The following is a 16,206-nucleotide window of genomic DNA, read 5'->3' on the forward strand; positions in this document are numbered from 1 at the left end:
CGCTCTGAGCCGAAGGCAGACACTCAAACACTGAACCACCCAGGCGTTGAAGGGCAGAGAATGATCAGAGGGAAAAAAAAGACTAGAAATGGACAGGGCATTACAAAGCAATTCACCAATCCAGTCAATGCTTGATTTGGGGCAGAACCAAGGCAGTGGTCATGGCAGTTAGAGAGAGGAGGTGACCAGTGGGAGACTCAGCAGAGGTGGGAAGAAAAGGGACCAGCTGCTCCTGTTGGGAGATTAAGGAACAGGATAAATCTGGGTGCCTCTGGGGAATACGGGTTTCAAGAAGGATGCTGCCCCAGTGACCACAAGTAGACCTAAAGGAGATGGAGATGAACTTGGTTTTGAACAAACTGAGTTTAAGGTGCTTGAGGGAGCTGTCGGCTACACCCAACCGAAGCTCAGGGGACATCCGGGCTCTAGAATCCCTCATTTTAGAGGCAAAAAGCCACAAACATGAACATGAGTTGAGAGGCAGCAGCTGCAGCTGGAAAGGAGCATATAGCAATTATGAAAAAGAGCTATAAATTGTCCCAGCCAAGAGGAGCCCAAGGAGACGTGATAACTAAATGTCATGGGGGATCCTGGAACATAAAAAGGACATTAGGTAAAAACTAAGGAACTCTGAATAAAGAATGGGCTTCAGGGGCACCTGGGTAGCTCAGCAGGTTAAGCGTCTGCCTTGGGCTTAGGTCATGATCCCGGGGTCCTGGGATAGAGCCCCACATTGCGCTCCCTGCTCAGTGGGGAGCCTGCTTCTCCCTCTCCTGCTCCCTCTCCCCCTGCTCTCTCTCAAATAAATCAAATATTTTTAAAAAATAAAGAATGGGGGACACCTGGGTGGCTCAGCGGTTGAGCATCCGCCTTTGGCTCAGGGCCTGATCCCGGATTCCCAGGATTGAGTCCCACATCGGGCTCATTGCATGAAGCCTGCTTCTCTTCCCTCTGCCTGTGTCGCTGCCTCTCTTTCGGTGTCTTTCATGAATAAATAAATAAAATCTTTTAAAAAAGTAAAGAATGGGCTTTAGTTTAATAATAACATGCCAGTATGGATTCATTATATGCAGTGCATGTGCCATCCTAGTTACTGTACGACGTTCCTAACAAGAGAAGCCGGGTGTGGGGGAGTTCACTGTCCTAACGGTGCAGCTTTCCTGTAGATCTCAAAGTACTTGAAAATAAAAAGTGCATTTTTAAAAAGAGCATTAGGCTCATTAAGACTCGTTATGTTCCTCAATCAGAGCAACACAACTCTAGCACATTTTCTCTGATGAGCGCAGAAGCCTTTGTGTCGCGGTGTGCCCGCCGCGCTGTTCCCTTGGCGATCTCCCCCCCGAAGCCGCTTGCCTGTGAGAGCACATTCCCTCTTTACAGAATGAGTCACGCTGTGAATCATCTCTAACAATGTGCGCCTCCCCGTTCACCCCACCTTCAGGGCACATCAAGGTGGCAGTAATAACACACTTCACATCCAACCTAATCCTTCTCCATTTGTCAATGTAAAAGTGCACGCACCTCCTGTCAAAAAACAAAACAAAACAAAAAGCCACTTCACATTAGAATGCACGCTGCACTTCAAAAAACATGGCAATGATCTTCTTTTACCCTGAACCAGGGTTATGATTGACATTTGGAGCAGGACGTTTCTTCACTGCGTTTGACATATGATTTCCCTGGCTCCCATGCGTCGTGACAACCCCAAACCACCCCCACACATCTCCAACCAAGCCAAGGGTGGGGGGGGACCCTTGTGCCGCATCCCCCCAGGGATTAGTGAGGTTAACCCACGGAGACAGTGGTCTTACACTGGGACCTGCGTCGGGAGCTATGGGAAGTGTTACAGGGAGAGGAAAACAGACTCTCTGGAAGGAAGTTAACTAGCAACGCACGTGATAAAACTGTAGTTCACTAAAAACACACAAGAGTGCAACTGGAAAAATGAGAAGCAGATGGGTGGACTGTACCAGTGTCAACGTCCCGGTTGTGATAGCATGCCACAGTTTTGCAAGATGTTGTTAGCCTTGGGGAAAATACAGGATCTCTTTGTACTGTCTCTTACAACTGCATGTGAATCTACAATTATCTCCTTAATGTCGATTTTAAAAAAGAACTTAAGGGCAGCCATTGCTGAATCAGGAGAGCTGACCCTCCCTCTCTGAGCCTCCCAAAGTCTCAGCATCAGACAGCCAGCAGAGGGGCTGAGTACAGACTCAGGGAAACCAGAGTCCCAAGTCTTGCTTCTGACTCTCACCAGCTGTGTGGCCTTGGGTAAGGTGCATCACGTCTCTGAACTGTGCTTTCCTCATCTAACAAGTGGGAATGATGGGGCCCCCTTAACAAGCATGGCTGGAATCAGGAGATGCAAAGTGTTTTAGCACAAGGCAGGTGCTCGATGAGTAGCAGGGATTCCAGCTCTCCGGCCCTTTGCTGGCTTGCAGAGCTCTGTCCCACGTTCCCAGCCTCCACTCTCTCTACGTAGCTCTCTCAATTCCGTTGTGCCCTGTTTCTTCCGATGCACCTACCTGGGAAACCCTGGGCCACACATCAAACCTGCACGTGAACGTCCTGCCTCCTGACAACATGCCAGCGGACACTGGAGCAAGCGCAGGCCCAGCCCAGGCGAGGCTCTGCATCCATCCCATTCGGAGCAGCTGGCTGCTGGCTTCCTGCTCCACCCCCACACCCTCCCCAGGGTGGCCAGCTGCAGGCTATATTCTAGCCAGCACCTGGAAGTCTGTGAGTTGGGCTATTTGGTACCAAAATAACCTAGAGGGCGAGGGCCTTTCGGGTCTCTGGTGTGCTGGATTGGCCTTCCAGCTCTAACCCACACAGTGCCAAAGGTCAGGCCCGCTAATATCCACACTGACTTAGGATGTCCTGGGGTCAAGCAATGCAGGAACTGTCGGGCTGGTCCTCTCACCAGGCACTGCCGGGCGGACTCCCGGGTGCCCAGCTTGCCTAGGATCTCCGGCGGGAGCCAACCACGGCTGGCCTGTGAGCTTGGGCGGAAACAGAGGAAGGGCTCAGATCCCCAGAGCAGCAGGCCGCCCCTGATCCTTCCTGAGTATCCTGAGAGGGGGCGTGGGCTGGAGGGTGCTGTTCCTTGGAATCGGAGAAAACACGAAGGAGAAATTGTGTCTGACCCTGCAAACCCACAGGCCAAAGGCCCAGTCTTCTGCCTTTTGTATTATGATGATGATGATGATTTTATGATTAATCCATCTCTAGAAATGAGTCCTCATCCCTGTCAATATCAAGATACCTAAAACTCAACACCTGAGTCCACACCTTGCTTTGTGTATGTGGGATCCTGTCCAAGGTTCCCAAGTGGAGCCTCCAGACTGGATCCCAGTCCTCAGGACACAAGCCAGCCTGTCCTGCTGAACAACCCCAGATGTGGGAGCCTTTGTGTGCATGGAGCCCATGCTAAAGTCCTGCCCTCTGCCACGGCTCCTGGTCCTGGGGACCTGACCCCACCCATGTGTCCCCTCCCATTCACCCTCCTACCTTCTGTGAGGGCGCTGACCTGTGCAGAACTCTGCAAACCCCTTTGATCCTACTCCCCTGAAGCATAGACCAGAGCCTGCACTTCCCCCAGCCCCTCCCTGGCCCTTGGCAGCAGCCCCCCAGAGTGGTGTGTGCCCCGAGCCAGGAAGGGGACTCAAGGACAGAGCCCTGGCACCTCCTCCATCATCCCATCTCCACATCAACTCCACCTCCCTCCCAGACACAGAGCAGCCTTTCCCCTCCCCCAGCCTCCATGAAGACACTCTAACAAGCCCCCTCCTCCAGGACAAAGGGTCCCTAGGGCTGGTGCTGCCATCACTGGCCACAGGGCCTTGATCTACCTGACCAAAGCTGGGTGGGCCAGATTCTCCTGCCCAGGACCTGCACACTGGAACCAGAGCCCCAGAGACTGAGGGCGCCATTCTGTGACAATATCTGCCTGGAGGGCAGGACCCTGAGGCCCTGGGCAACCAGGGGAGCTTCTGATTCCTGTGTACCTGGCGTGGGTACTCAGATTCTTCCTTTAATCCCATTCCCTGAACCCCTCCAAGGCCCTCCCAGTGCATTTCCTGTTTCCCCTTAAACTAGCCAAATCTGACTCTGTTGCTTGCTCTCAAGAGAGACTTAACCAACCAACAGGGACTCAAACAGGGACTTGGACCGAACGTCAAATTAGTGATGAAGAGTGTTTTGGCCACACTTGTCCTTTGCCTGTTTATCTCAGGAGGCTCTTGGGGGCGGGGGGGCATGGAGCTTGGCCAGGTCACTTGAAACACTGCTCCCCCCTGCCCCCATATGTTTCCAGGGAAGCAGTTTATCCCCAGGACTCCTGGAGAAAGTACCAGGCTCCACCGGGTGAGCACACCAAACCTGGGACGTGTTCTCGCCTCAGTGAGCCAGCGCTTCCTTTCTAGATCCTTCCCTCCCCCACCTGAGACACAAAGACCTGGAGGGCTGCACCTCCCAGGAGCCAGTGACATCACTCAGCCGCAGCAACAAGCCAGCCGGAATCAGATCACAGCCGAACAGACGAACTTTATTTCTATGAAGAAGACTCACACTTTGGTATTTAGCCTAACTAAAGGGCTAACTGTAGCGTTTGGCTCATCCTGCGTGAACTACTGTTTCCCAGCGTCCAGGTCGACCGACCTCTTCACTCATCCACGGCCTCCCGGTCTTTCTTCCCCTCCTCAGCATCTCCTAAGTCTTTCAGATTTTGGCGAGCAAACTCCTCAAAAACCAAATTTTCATCCTGAAAACTAAAAGAGAACAAGGAACATTTCGATCACGGCACGCTCTTTGAAGCTTGCAGTGAAATCTCAAGCAAAGCAAGATCCTTGGTCTTCCTTTTGCCACAGAGGGACCGATCAGGATTCTCCTACATGATGGAGCACGGACCAAGCCGCTCTCCTCACAGCTTCCCACGTAAAGTCTCTTTAACAAACACAAGGGAGAGAAAATGAAGGAACCCACAGAGCAGACACGCATACCGGCATAACCGAGGGTGCAGGTGTGTGTACGCGGGCGTGTGTGTGCACGTGCAAGCCGAAGTACTGGGAGCACAGGAAAACCAGAGCCTGGGGCGGTGTTCAGAGCATGCGGTGTGTACAAAAAGACCCCAGAGGGGGTTTGTGTGTGCGGAGGAAGTCATAGGACACAGGGAAGCTCGGGGCAGGGACTCACCTTTCCTTTGCCGTAGCTGTAAGCGTGAAATAAAGAGAAAGAATTATCAGCATAAATTCATTTTTTTTCTTTTTAGAGAGCAAAAGAATACTCACGTGAGCAGGGGGAGGGGCAGGGGGAAAGGGAGAGAGAGAGAGAGAGAGAGAGAGAGAGAGAGAGAATCTCAAGCTGACTTCCTGCTGAGCACAGAGCCCAAAGTGGGGCTCCAACTCAGGACCCTGAGATCATGACCTGAGCCGAAATCAGGAGTCAGAGGCTGAACTGACTGAGCCACCCAGGTGCCCCTATCAGCATAAATTCTGCATAATAGCTGCACCTTGAAAATTTCTCCCTTATTTTGGTGGCTTTATAGTTGGAGGGAAAAGAAGCCTAGATACATGCATTTCACAACAACCAGGTGTCACCCCTGCCCTTTGCCTTTGCCAGCTGCCAGAGCCTCTCTCCCTGCACATCTGAACCATGGCCTCCGTGTCAGAGTGCCTTGCCTTCACCTCCTTAACCAGGGGAAGCCCCACCCTCACCTCTGGGATGCTTTCTTTTTTCAAAGCATTTCTCCCTTTGTGTCCTTTGGACTCCGTGGAGAGAGCACAGTCCTGGTGCTGTTACAACCCACCCTCCGGGCCCATCTGACACCTGCACGTCGGCTTGTCCGGCTCACAATGGGTGAGTTCTGGGACCCGACGTCTAACCAGCCCCACCCGTGGTTGGGGTGTGCGCGCTGGAGCTTGGGAACCACTCCCGGGCCCCTCAGGGTCTGGTTTCTCTGCGAACACATTGATCACTTTGTGGTTGGGTTATGTTTTCAGATGTGTTTTGCAGTCCCTGATTAACTGCTATTCATTTGAACGGTTCTTTGTTGTTCGTGTGCTCGTTTAGTTTTCTGTCCGCCTGGTAAAGTACAGTAACCCTCAGTGGAGAGCCCGCAGGAGCTAGGTGATCAACGCCAGAGGACTTTTCGGGAGCACCACAGTGGAGCCACTGCTCTTGTCTCTCAGGCCCTGGGAGGGAAGTGTCTATGTGGGCTGCTAACCACAGGAGACGGAGGGAGGCCCCTGGGCAGGAACCGTCCTGGGCCCCCACGTGCTAGCATAATTATACTAACTGAGACCATCAGCCTGAAAGAGAATCACATCAACACCTGCCTTCTATTGTGGATGCTCTTGCAGGGATAATGAAAACTTGGTAGCATTTCCTTCGTCCCTAGTAGGTATAAATTGCTCGGTCCCTGGTCCTGGCAGAGCTTCTGAGCCACAACTTAATGCTTGTTCTGCTTTGTCTACCTGTGTAGACTCAGAACCGGCAACGAGGCATGTAAGACGTGAGCACTCCTGTGGATGGAAGTCCTGCAACTCGAAGCTCTAGAAGTCAGAATTTTGAGGCCAGGGGGTGATCTGTCCTTTCTCCCTGAAATCTCACAGTACAAAAGATCGTTGTTTACTCTTGACACGGTGGTATGTTCAATGTAAGGGCCATAATGACTGGAACATGAAAATGTCATCATACCCAGAAAAGGAAGAGCCCCACTTCCCCTCCAAGTGAAGTCGAAAAGTCTGTTCACAGCTCCAGAAAACAATCTGGCATAAACGATGGCATCCCCTCAGGTCATAGTTTTAAAATATTCTTTTAAAATGTCCTTGAAAGGGACCAGAATGCCTTTCAATCTCACATAGTTTAAAAAAAAAAAGTATCTGAATGGTACCAGCAGATATGAATTTAAGAAAATGTGGCCAGACTACTTTTTCCCCAAAGTACATGGACTATTTGAATCCAAAATATTTGGAAAAATACTTTGAGACAAACTATTTTCGAGACAAACCCAAAATGAATAGGGGGGATCATTCTAGTGTTTAAAGGTTATTTCATAATCAAGATACAAAAAGCTATAAAGTAGGGATCCCTGGGTGGCGCAGCGGTTTGGCGCCTGCCTTTGGCCCAGGGCGCGATCCTGGAGACTCGGGATCGAATCCCACGTCAGGCTCCCGGTGCATGGAGCCTGCTTCTCCCTCTGCCTATGTCTCTGCCTCTCTCTCTCTCACTGTGTGCCTATCATAAATAAATTAAATTAAAAAAAAAAAGCTATAAAGTATAAGAAAAATAAATCTTGCTTATTTATACCACCTTAAAAATAATAATAATCTCTATGCCCAATGTGGGGCTGAAATTCAGTCTTGAGATTAAGTCACATGCTCTTCCAACTGAACCAGCCAGGTGCCCCATTTTAGCACTTTTACTAGAAATATTCTTTGATACTATAACTATGGAGGGTTCTCATTCACACAAGTCCAATTTCCTTTCCTGTCAACAAAGCCACTTTAACGTGAACACAATGAATTTTCCCCCAGAATTTCTGGGATTGCATTATATTACTTTGCTGCTCCATTTACTTTCTTTAAAAGAGCCATATGGCTGGGTGCCTGGGTGGCTCAGTCAGTGGAGTATATGACTCTTCATTTTAGCTCTGGTCCTGGTCTCGAGGTCATGAGATTAAGCCTCACATGGCGCTCCTCGCTCAGCACAGAGTCTGCTTGTCCACCTCCCTCTGCTCTTCCCTCTGCTCTCACTCTCTCTCCCAAATAAATAAAAACGAATCTTTAAAAACACATATTTAAGGGGTGCCTGGGTGGCTCAGTCAGTTAAGCATCTGCTTTCAGCTCAGGTCATGATCCCAGGGTCCTGGAATCAAGCCCTGCATTGAGTTCCCTGCTCAGCGAGAGGTCTGCTTCTCCCTCTCCCTCTGCTCATGCTTTCACATTCTCTCTCAAATAAATAAAATCTTCAAAAAATACATATTTAAAAAAGCCATATCGAGATCTAATTCATATACCACACTACTTACCTACTGACATACACAGTCCAGTGGTTCACTCTTTATTTAGAGTCATACAACCTTCGCTTCATTTACTTCAGACATCCATACAAGAGCCAATGGATTTGCAATTCAAAGGAGCCAAGGAACCCGACCTGACACTTCTTTTTTTTTTAATTTTTTAAAAGATTTTATTTATTAATGAGACAGAGAGAGATAGATAGATAGAGAGAGAGAGAGAGAGAGGCAGAGACACAGGCAGAAGGAGAAGCAGGGAGCCCGACATGGGACTCGATTCCAGGTCTCCAGGATCAGGCCCTGGGCTGAAGGCGGCCCTAAACCACTGAGCCACCTGGGCTGCCCACGACCTGACACTTCTTTCTAGTATTTTCTGTACTCTCATCACAATCATCACTGTCAAAAAATACTCATCTTCTGAATGCCTGTTAATGATTCCAAATGAAAGGCAAAAGCCTCAGCCTCTCAAATATATATTTCACTTAAATCCTCTTTAAATTTCAATCCAGTTCAACACCAAGAGCTTCTGCTTCTAAGTCATCCCCGATAAGACTAAACAAGAAAGTCCATGTTCAAGGTTGGGGATGCTCTGTCCCCAACATGCTGAATGAGTGGACAAGCCATGGCTCATGGCAGAGGAGATGAGCATGCCTCTGGGGGCTGGTCCAGGGCAGCATTTGAGGATGACAAGCAATCACCTGGTGGTGTCCAGACCCAGGGCCGTGCTCAGGGACCACTAGCAATGAATAAGAAATCTGCATGGAGGAAATGACTAGAGAAAGCTGAGACAATGTGCGACTGACCTGGGTCCTCAGGCTGGGGGTGCATGAGGCGGAAAGGCACCTCAGTTGCCACTTCACTGGGAAAAAAAAAAAAGAATGCACATGGGTGAAAACACATACAAGATTGTATAAAGCACACAGAGAAGGGCTGTGGCTGCAGAGACTCAACGCTGCAAGAGGATTCAGCGAGATTCAAAACAAAACAAACCAGAAATCAGGAAGCGGTCAAGGAGGAATTTTAAATGTATTCCCTGGAATGTGGTCCAGAAACTTCACTTTGGCATGGCAGAGGCAGCTAGGTTTGGTAGGTTCCCCTTCTCCTGGTTATTAGGTCCAGAGACATGCTATTGTGGGTCAAGGAGGGGTGAAATCCTGGAGAGAGGATAGTTTCAGAGAGAAAAAAAAAACTTGCAAAAATGTACACGACTTTTTATATGTGAACTCTATGTTAACAGTCACATGGTCGCTTGCTAGGGAGCAGAAGAGGAATGAGCAGCACCCGCCAAATTCCAGAAGCAGAAGGGCGTCAGGGTGCCTTGCAATTTCTAGAAAAAGAAGGAAGGGAACGAGTCGGGAAGGAGAACAGAAGGCAAATCTGGAAGAAGGAAGAATGAAAAGAAGTTGTAAAAAAGCAAGGGTCTCTCCTCACTTCACCCAGGACCCACCACCTCCTACACGGTTACAGCTTTAGTCAAACCCCAGTGCAGGTGGGGCCTGGCTTCCATGTGAGGGAAGGAGATGGTAAGAGGCAGAGTGAAGGAGTATGTGAGGTCAGGGCCTGCCTCAAACACTAATTTGGGCCTGCCGCTTTGGGCATGATTTGAGAAACGTAGCTGTTACCATTCATAGTAGCCCAAACATCCACCAGTGGATGAATGGAGGACCCAAATGTGGTCACTCTGTGTACCATGGAGTATTCCTCAGCCATAAAAAGGAATGAAAAACTGACACATGCTATAACACAGATGAACCTGGAAAACACGACACTCAGGGGAAAAAGCTGGTTACCCAAGGACACATCCTGTGATTCCCTTTATGAAATATCCAGAATAGCCAAATCTGTAGAGATAGAAAGATTAATGGTGGCCAGGGACTAGGAAAAGGGGAGAATGGCAGAGACCACTTAATAGGTATAGGGCTTCCTTTTGGGGTGGTAAAAACACAAAGGAACCAGACAGTGGTGATCGTTACGCAACATTTTAAATGTCTCCTTGATGCCACTACATTGTACATTTTTAAATGGTTCAGAAAGTGAGCTTCATGTTAGACACAGACACAAAGGCCGCTGCCTGGAGCATGCCAGTTTTCTGAGTGTGCATGTGTCCTCCCCAGGGGAGGCTCAGCTTTGGTCTCAAAGAGACATCCCCAGCCTCACACAACATTTGCATGATGCATCCAGAAGGCAGTGGGCATCGTTGCATAACATCTCTGAGCTACTATTTTGAACCCCGGATTGGTTCCCTGTGAGACCTTGGGAATCAAGCAGAGAAGGAAGGTGACAAGGCTTACCTGGAGGTGAGCTCTCCCAGAAAGCTAGGAAACAAAAGCAAACAGTGCTGGTGACCGTCCCAATAGTTACACGACCCTATTTCCCATTATTCAGAGGTGGACATGTCCCAACCATGCTCTGCACTCACAGCTCACGGGATCTTTGCATCCCATCTCATTCAACTGGACTATTCCTCTCCATTTGTGATTTCATCTCTTTCTCAAGTGGATTAGCTAAAAGAAGGAATCACTTAGGTCTGAGCCCTGATGTTCAAGAATGAACAATAAAGGTCATTGTGGAATACCTGCTATTCACTTACCTTGACCCCTACCGTCCTAGATCCTCTCAGAGAAACTCAAAGGTAATCTACGCACTTTGGAAAACCCTACAACTACAAACACTATGGTAACACAATTTGTAAAATCTACCCATGCTCTACTTTGTTGTCCCAACCAAAACTGGGGGAGCTCTTGATTGTGCGTGGCTCACGGAATATGTGTGTGGACTTGCCTTTGATGGCTCATCGAAGTAAAAGGCCAGAAACGTTGGCAGTGGGATTTGAAAGGAAAATGAGAATTCAAGTTTTTTTCCCCCTAGGATGCAAAAAATGAAGATCTACCGAGAATTTGTTAGGCGGCAGCCATCTTTCCTGAAGTGAGATGTAGCAATAAACTGACTTCCCTTCTTTGTGTATCAACTTACAGTGCATGAGCAAACACACGCTCACTTTTCCCAATAGTACTAACTTATTTTGTAGTTTGCTCTTTGACTGTTTTTCCCATGTGATGTCATATCAAACAGAACTGATGAGATAAATAAGATCTCGCCAAAACTCTAGTTGGTCATCCATAGAATTTGTAGATCTTTCTTCTTTCTGGCTCCCAATCATTCAGGAAAGGAAGGGGAGAGGCCAAGACAGAGCCCATGACGTTGGCTCTTGGACACTCACCCTGACACTGTGAGCTTCACCTTGATATGGTAAGACACCAGGATGCCCAGGACAGTCCGGTCTATGCCCTCCTTCATTCTGCTCAAAAAGAAAAGAAAAGCAGAAGAATTCAGAGGAGCAGCAGTGAGCAAAGACTGGATGAACACCCCCCTCACCTCCAGACAAGCCTATCATAATGCGGACATCTTAAGGAACTTGTAAATTCAACCACGCTGTCAAAGTCCTAGAAGTTTCCATAGTCAGGAAGGGGGATTCCTTTCCTGCATTGTAGCTTGGGATTTCCCCCCCTGCAAGTTCAGAAGGCAGAGGGTGCTTCCTGGTTCTTCTTGCTCTGCCTCCACTGATGTTCATCCACCTGCCAGATGGTGGTTCCAGAAACCAACCCCTGCCCCACCCCCCCGCCATCTTCCTCGGCTCCTTCCTCTGCCCCACCTGCCATCCCTGGCCAACCACTGAGTCCTCCATAGGCTTTTCTTGCCTATATTATCTCAGTAACTTATCTCCCACAGGCCCGGCCCCTTCCCTGAGCTCTCAGACACTGCAGCCAGAGAGCTTTCCTAGGGTCAAGCCTCAGCATGGCCTGGCAGGCAATCTGTGAATTGACCTTTGCCTGCCTTTGCCACCTCATGCCCTACTATGCCCCAGCATCTCCCGTGTGCCAGGCTTGCCAAACACAAGCCTGCCCTGGAATGCCTCCCTCCTTGGCTCTGTTAAGACCTCAAGCTGAAGTTGACCTTCCTTTGTGAAGCCTTCCTGGACACCTGCCATCAGCATGCGTCTCCCTCCTTCGCGCTCTGGCCCTGTGTCCCCAGCAACCAGCATCATGTTGAAGTGAATGAACGCAGTGCATGAGGCCATCGCCTGTGCCCCCAAAGAGAATGCTAACTTTCCCCAATAGAGACTCCATTCCAGGTTCTACTGTCTGACAGGCACCATGCTGGGCATTGTAACACAGATTATTATCTCATTTGTGGTCCGTTACAAGGACATGAAGTATTTCAGGATGCCCAGTCACAGGAGTTACGGTCTGAAAAACGTCGTGACATGCTAGCTAGAACAATGTGAATGACAACAGACCACATGGCCAAGAAAGCTGAAGGCTTGAGGAAGGCAGGCCATGACAGGTCTGAGGAGGGGCTGAGAATGCAGGGCAGGTTGCAGGCCCACAGACTCCAGCCCAGGGACCCCCCCCCCCATGGGAGGCCCATGGGACTTTGCCCCCAGGGCTGTGATGCCCTCCAAAGACTCCCTTGGCTCATCAGTGCCTGGAGCTCTTGTGGAGGGCAAATACCTTTATCTGGAATCATGGAATGTAGACAGTCTGTCAAGAGAGATTGCCACCAAAGGGGACAAAAAGGGGGTTGCAAGTCTGAGACCCCACCCCGTTGCTGGACTGGCTGCCTGACTTAACAGCTGGGGGAGAGGAGGTGCTTCATCACATGCCTGAGTATGCCCTCTGCCACCTTCCTTGAATGCGAGAGTCTCTCTGCACTCCCCACTCACTCTCCCTCAATCTCTCTCTCTCTCTCTCTCTCTCTCTCTCTCACACACACACACACACACACACATGCACACACAGAGATTGGTTAATCCAGGTTCTGCTGTGATGGTCACTTTCCAGAACCCTGGAAGGCAGCCCTGAAGCTGGGGGTAAATGAGGGACTCAGGTAAATGAGGAGCGGACTTTGCTCTGTCATTAACTGACCAGGTGACCTTAGTCAAGCCTCTCCTGGCTGAACTTCAATTCCCTTATTCATAAAATGAGTATAAATTCACCTTCCTCACAAAAGGCTTACATGTTTGCATAATAGTCCACAGATCGTACAACGTTTTTACAAACATACTGTTGATGCCGTGATTGCCATGAACCTGGTCTGGTGTCCCTCAATCACTCTCCAGACCTCCACCAAAGTGCCTTAGAATCGAACATACCAACTTGGCAAATTATCCTCAAAAAATCCTTGGACTCCCATGATTCTGCCTTCTGCCAAATGTTTGCTGACCCCCACTACTGTCTCTGAGAAGACGTGCTACTGAGCTATGGGGTCACGGAGGTCAAACAGGAGAGCCTCTTCCGGATGGCATCACCTTGGAAGTGGCTACCGGACCACTGAGGGAGCCCACGAGCATCACACGGGGGATGGCTGGCAGTGGGCTTTGGGCCTGGGGTATGGCTCTCCCCCAAACACTCAGCACTCACCAACAGACATGCTCTGGAATGGAAGCCTCAAAGGATGGCAAGAAGTGGCAGTGGATAGTTGACCTTGACGCCTCACTCTAGTTTGTGCTGAATCTGCTGGCTAAATTCAGCGAGCGGTTCTTTGAGTTGGGGCCAGCAGATCAGGGCTTAGCTTCATTGATTTTTTTTTTTTTTTAATTTATGATAGTCACAGAGAGAGAGAGAGAGAGAGAGGCAGAGACACAGGCAGAGGGAGAAGCAGGCTCCATGCACCGGGAGCCCGACGTGGGATTCGATCCAGGGTCTCCCGGATCGCGCCCTGGGCCAAAGGCAGGCGCCAAACCGCTGCGCCACATAGGGATCCCGCTTCATTGATATTTAATTGACACCAGCAGCTATCAGAACCTCCTGTTCTTTACCTTTGCTGGTGGGAATGAATAAATGGTATTTCCATTATTCATGCAGCTACCTGGTTTACTTGGTTTATTTTTTTATTCTTATTTTTTAAGTAGGCTCCATGCCTAACCATGGGGCTAGAACCCCTGACCCTGAGATCAAGAGCTGTGTGATCTACTGACTGGGCCAGCTAGGTGCCCCTGCATTACTCAGTTTTTATGCTTAGGGTACCTACACTTGCTAATGATATTTTTAGAAGGTCATGGCTGACATTGCTGGAGTGCTCACTGTGTACCAAGCACCACATTTTACATGGATTGTCATTGCCCATAATCCTTATAACCCTCTCCATGAGAAAAAGCAGCACCCCCACTGTACAGACAGGAAAACTGAGGTTCTCAAACAGCCCAAGTAATTTGCCCAGAGTAGCCCACCTGTAAGCAGTGGAGCAGGGGTTTGGTATGAGGCTGCCCCCAGAGCCCATTCCTGTAACCACCATGTCACATCAGGGGTGGGAGTGTGGGGCCTGCTTGGATCACTGAATCAGCACTCTGTGCCTGGAGTGACAGCCATCATGCTACATGGGAGCCGGTGAGCCTGGGGGGTAGGGGGGTGAGTTGAGAAGGGGAGCAGACCAGCACCACCTCTGCACTGAGTCTTGGGTGCCCATCTCCTGAGTTACAAGGACTCACATGGTGCTTGAAGCAAGGTTCGTGTCCTCATGCTTAATCTTCCCATCCAGGGCGATGCCCCTTCTTTCACGGTTGTTGGCCAGCAAGGGCACCAGCGTCAGCGTCGTGGTCAGAGTGCTGTTCGGTGGCACTTTTTCTCTGTAGGAAGAGGAACAGAGAGGCTATTTCGCTAACGATTCTTATGGCCATAAAGCCACCATCAGTCCCATGAGACCCTATCTGCCATCAAGAATTTTCCAGGGGGAAGATAGTTTAGGTTATCTGTGCACTTGCCTTGCAAGAAACATTAGTGACATCTCAAAACAGGCTGGCGGCAACATTAAGACATTCCCTCAAGTCCCTGCTCCTCTGAGTCACTGAATTTCTAGAGTATTCTGTGGGGTTAAATGAGACTGACTAGCATAAAGGTCAGTCTCCTCCTGAGACTTCAGGACCACATGGTGGGCTGCAGGCCATGTGGCCAGTACCTGCAATAAGCCTAGGCTGGAAGTCGCCTGTCACCCAGAGCTGTCGCCATCAGGAGGATGGGCATGTGCCCAAGGGAGTGGGCTGTTGAGGAGGGTGTGGTGGGGCCCTCTGTGAGCCAGGAGGACTGGACGGGTTTGGTTCAAGCACATGTGTTCTGTCTCTCCTAGCTCTTCCCTGTCACTGGATCACTGGGTCACTGGTCAGGTGGTGGGTGTCTCAGCCTCTGACAGACACAGGGAATCCATGCCAAACCATGGGTCTGCAGATCAGGGATGGAGCTGGGGACACAACAGTGAGGGTTTCTCCAGGACTGGAGCATCCGTGGCTCATGGAATGGCATCTGAGGCTGCAGAGGTGGCTCTGCCATTCACTGGTGTGCTCGTACCACACCTGTGCCCAGAAGCATCCATGCAGCCAGCCGACAGCCCGTGTCACCCCTCCTCACACATCCTACCTCCTGGTGCCCAGCCAGGAGAAGGCAGGGAGCGGCCCTGAAAACACTGCCCAGGAGTCAGCCCTAGGGTTCAAGGACAATGACTCAGGCTCTGCAGCCTTCTGAGTGGCTTCTGGTCTGAGACCTGTGAGCACGATCTAGCTCAGCTTTCAGGCTCCCTTGCAGGGACCCTACAACAGTCGCCAGTTTCCTGGGAATCATTTGGTCCAAAAATGCACTGAATTGCTGAAAAGAAGGCCAGATAATGGGCTTTAAGAGGGAAAAACTCAGCCAGGGAGCAATTTTCTCCTTTCATCATTGAGCCTACGCCAAAAAGCGAGCCAAGGAGACCCCGGGACCCGAGGACGTGTGAGGATGCACCTGCAGGGGAGAACGGACCCGGGCCAGCACCAAGGGAGCAGCCAGTGAGCTGTGGCTCTTTCCTGCCTCCCTCCCCTCTGGACCTATATTTAAACTTGGGTCCAGCTCTACATTGAGTAAGTTTATTCCAAATTTGTCTTTTAAGGTTTACGTCATGTTCTCCTGCTGAATCAGTTTGTCTTTCATCACCAGTCCCCTTCCTGTTGCTCTGGTAATATTTTTTGTATACAACAGTGCTGTGACACATCCGTGAGACAAAGAGAAAAAGACCTGCCCAAGTGACCCTCTCTGGAGGAGGCGTCACCCCAGTAACCTGTGTGTGAATGAATAGCATGGAGCAAGACTCAGCAGGTGTCTGGCTCCAGCACGAAGACACCATCACAGGAAACTCATCTGCTTTTGATTCTAATGAAGGGA

The 16,206-nt window shown here is 50.0% G+C and overlaps 1 protein-coding gene across 5 annotated transcripts in view; it reads right to left on the reverse strand.

The window, feature by feature from the left end:
* Positions 1 to 4,553: 4,553 nt before the first annotated feature.
* Positions 4,554 to 16,206, reverse strand: part of SAG (S-antigen visual arrestin) — a 42,892-nt gene continuing 31,239 nt past the window's right edge. For 2 of the 5 annotated variants that reach the window (XM_041766656.1, XM_041766657.1), the window contains exons 11-16: positions 14,508 to 14,645; positions 11,241 to 11,318; positions 10,312 to 10,335; positions 8,824 to 8,879; positions 5,197 to 5,212; positions 4,554 to 4,772 (exon numbers count right to left, since the gene is read on the reverse strand). In XM_041766656.1, the coding sequence (XP_041622590.1) occupies positions 4,667 to 4,772; positions 5,197 to 5,212; positions 8,824 to 8,879; positions 10,312 to 10,335; positions 11,241 to 11,318; positions 14,508 to 14,645 (418 nt within the window). In that variant the 3' untranslated portion in view covers positions 4,554 to 4,666. The remainder of the gene's footprint in view (positions 4,773 to 5,196; positions 5,213 to 8,823; positions 8,880 to 10,311; positions 10,336 to 11,240; positions 11,319 to 14,507; positions 14,646 to 16,206) is intronic. The other 3 variants (XM_041766658.1, XM_041766659.1, XM_041766660.1) reach the window with 3 other exon arrangements.

The sequence above is a fragment of the Vulpes lagopus genome, chromosome 8 (assembly GCF_018345385.1).
Source record: "Vulpes lagopus strain Blue_001 chromosome 8, ASM1834538v1, whole genome shotgun sequence".
Classification (NCBI taxonomy): Eukaryota; Metazoa; Chordata; class Mammalia; order Carnivora; family Canidae; genus Vulpes; species Vulpes lagopus.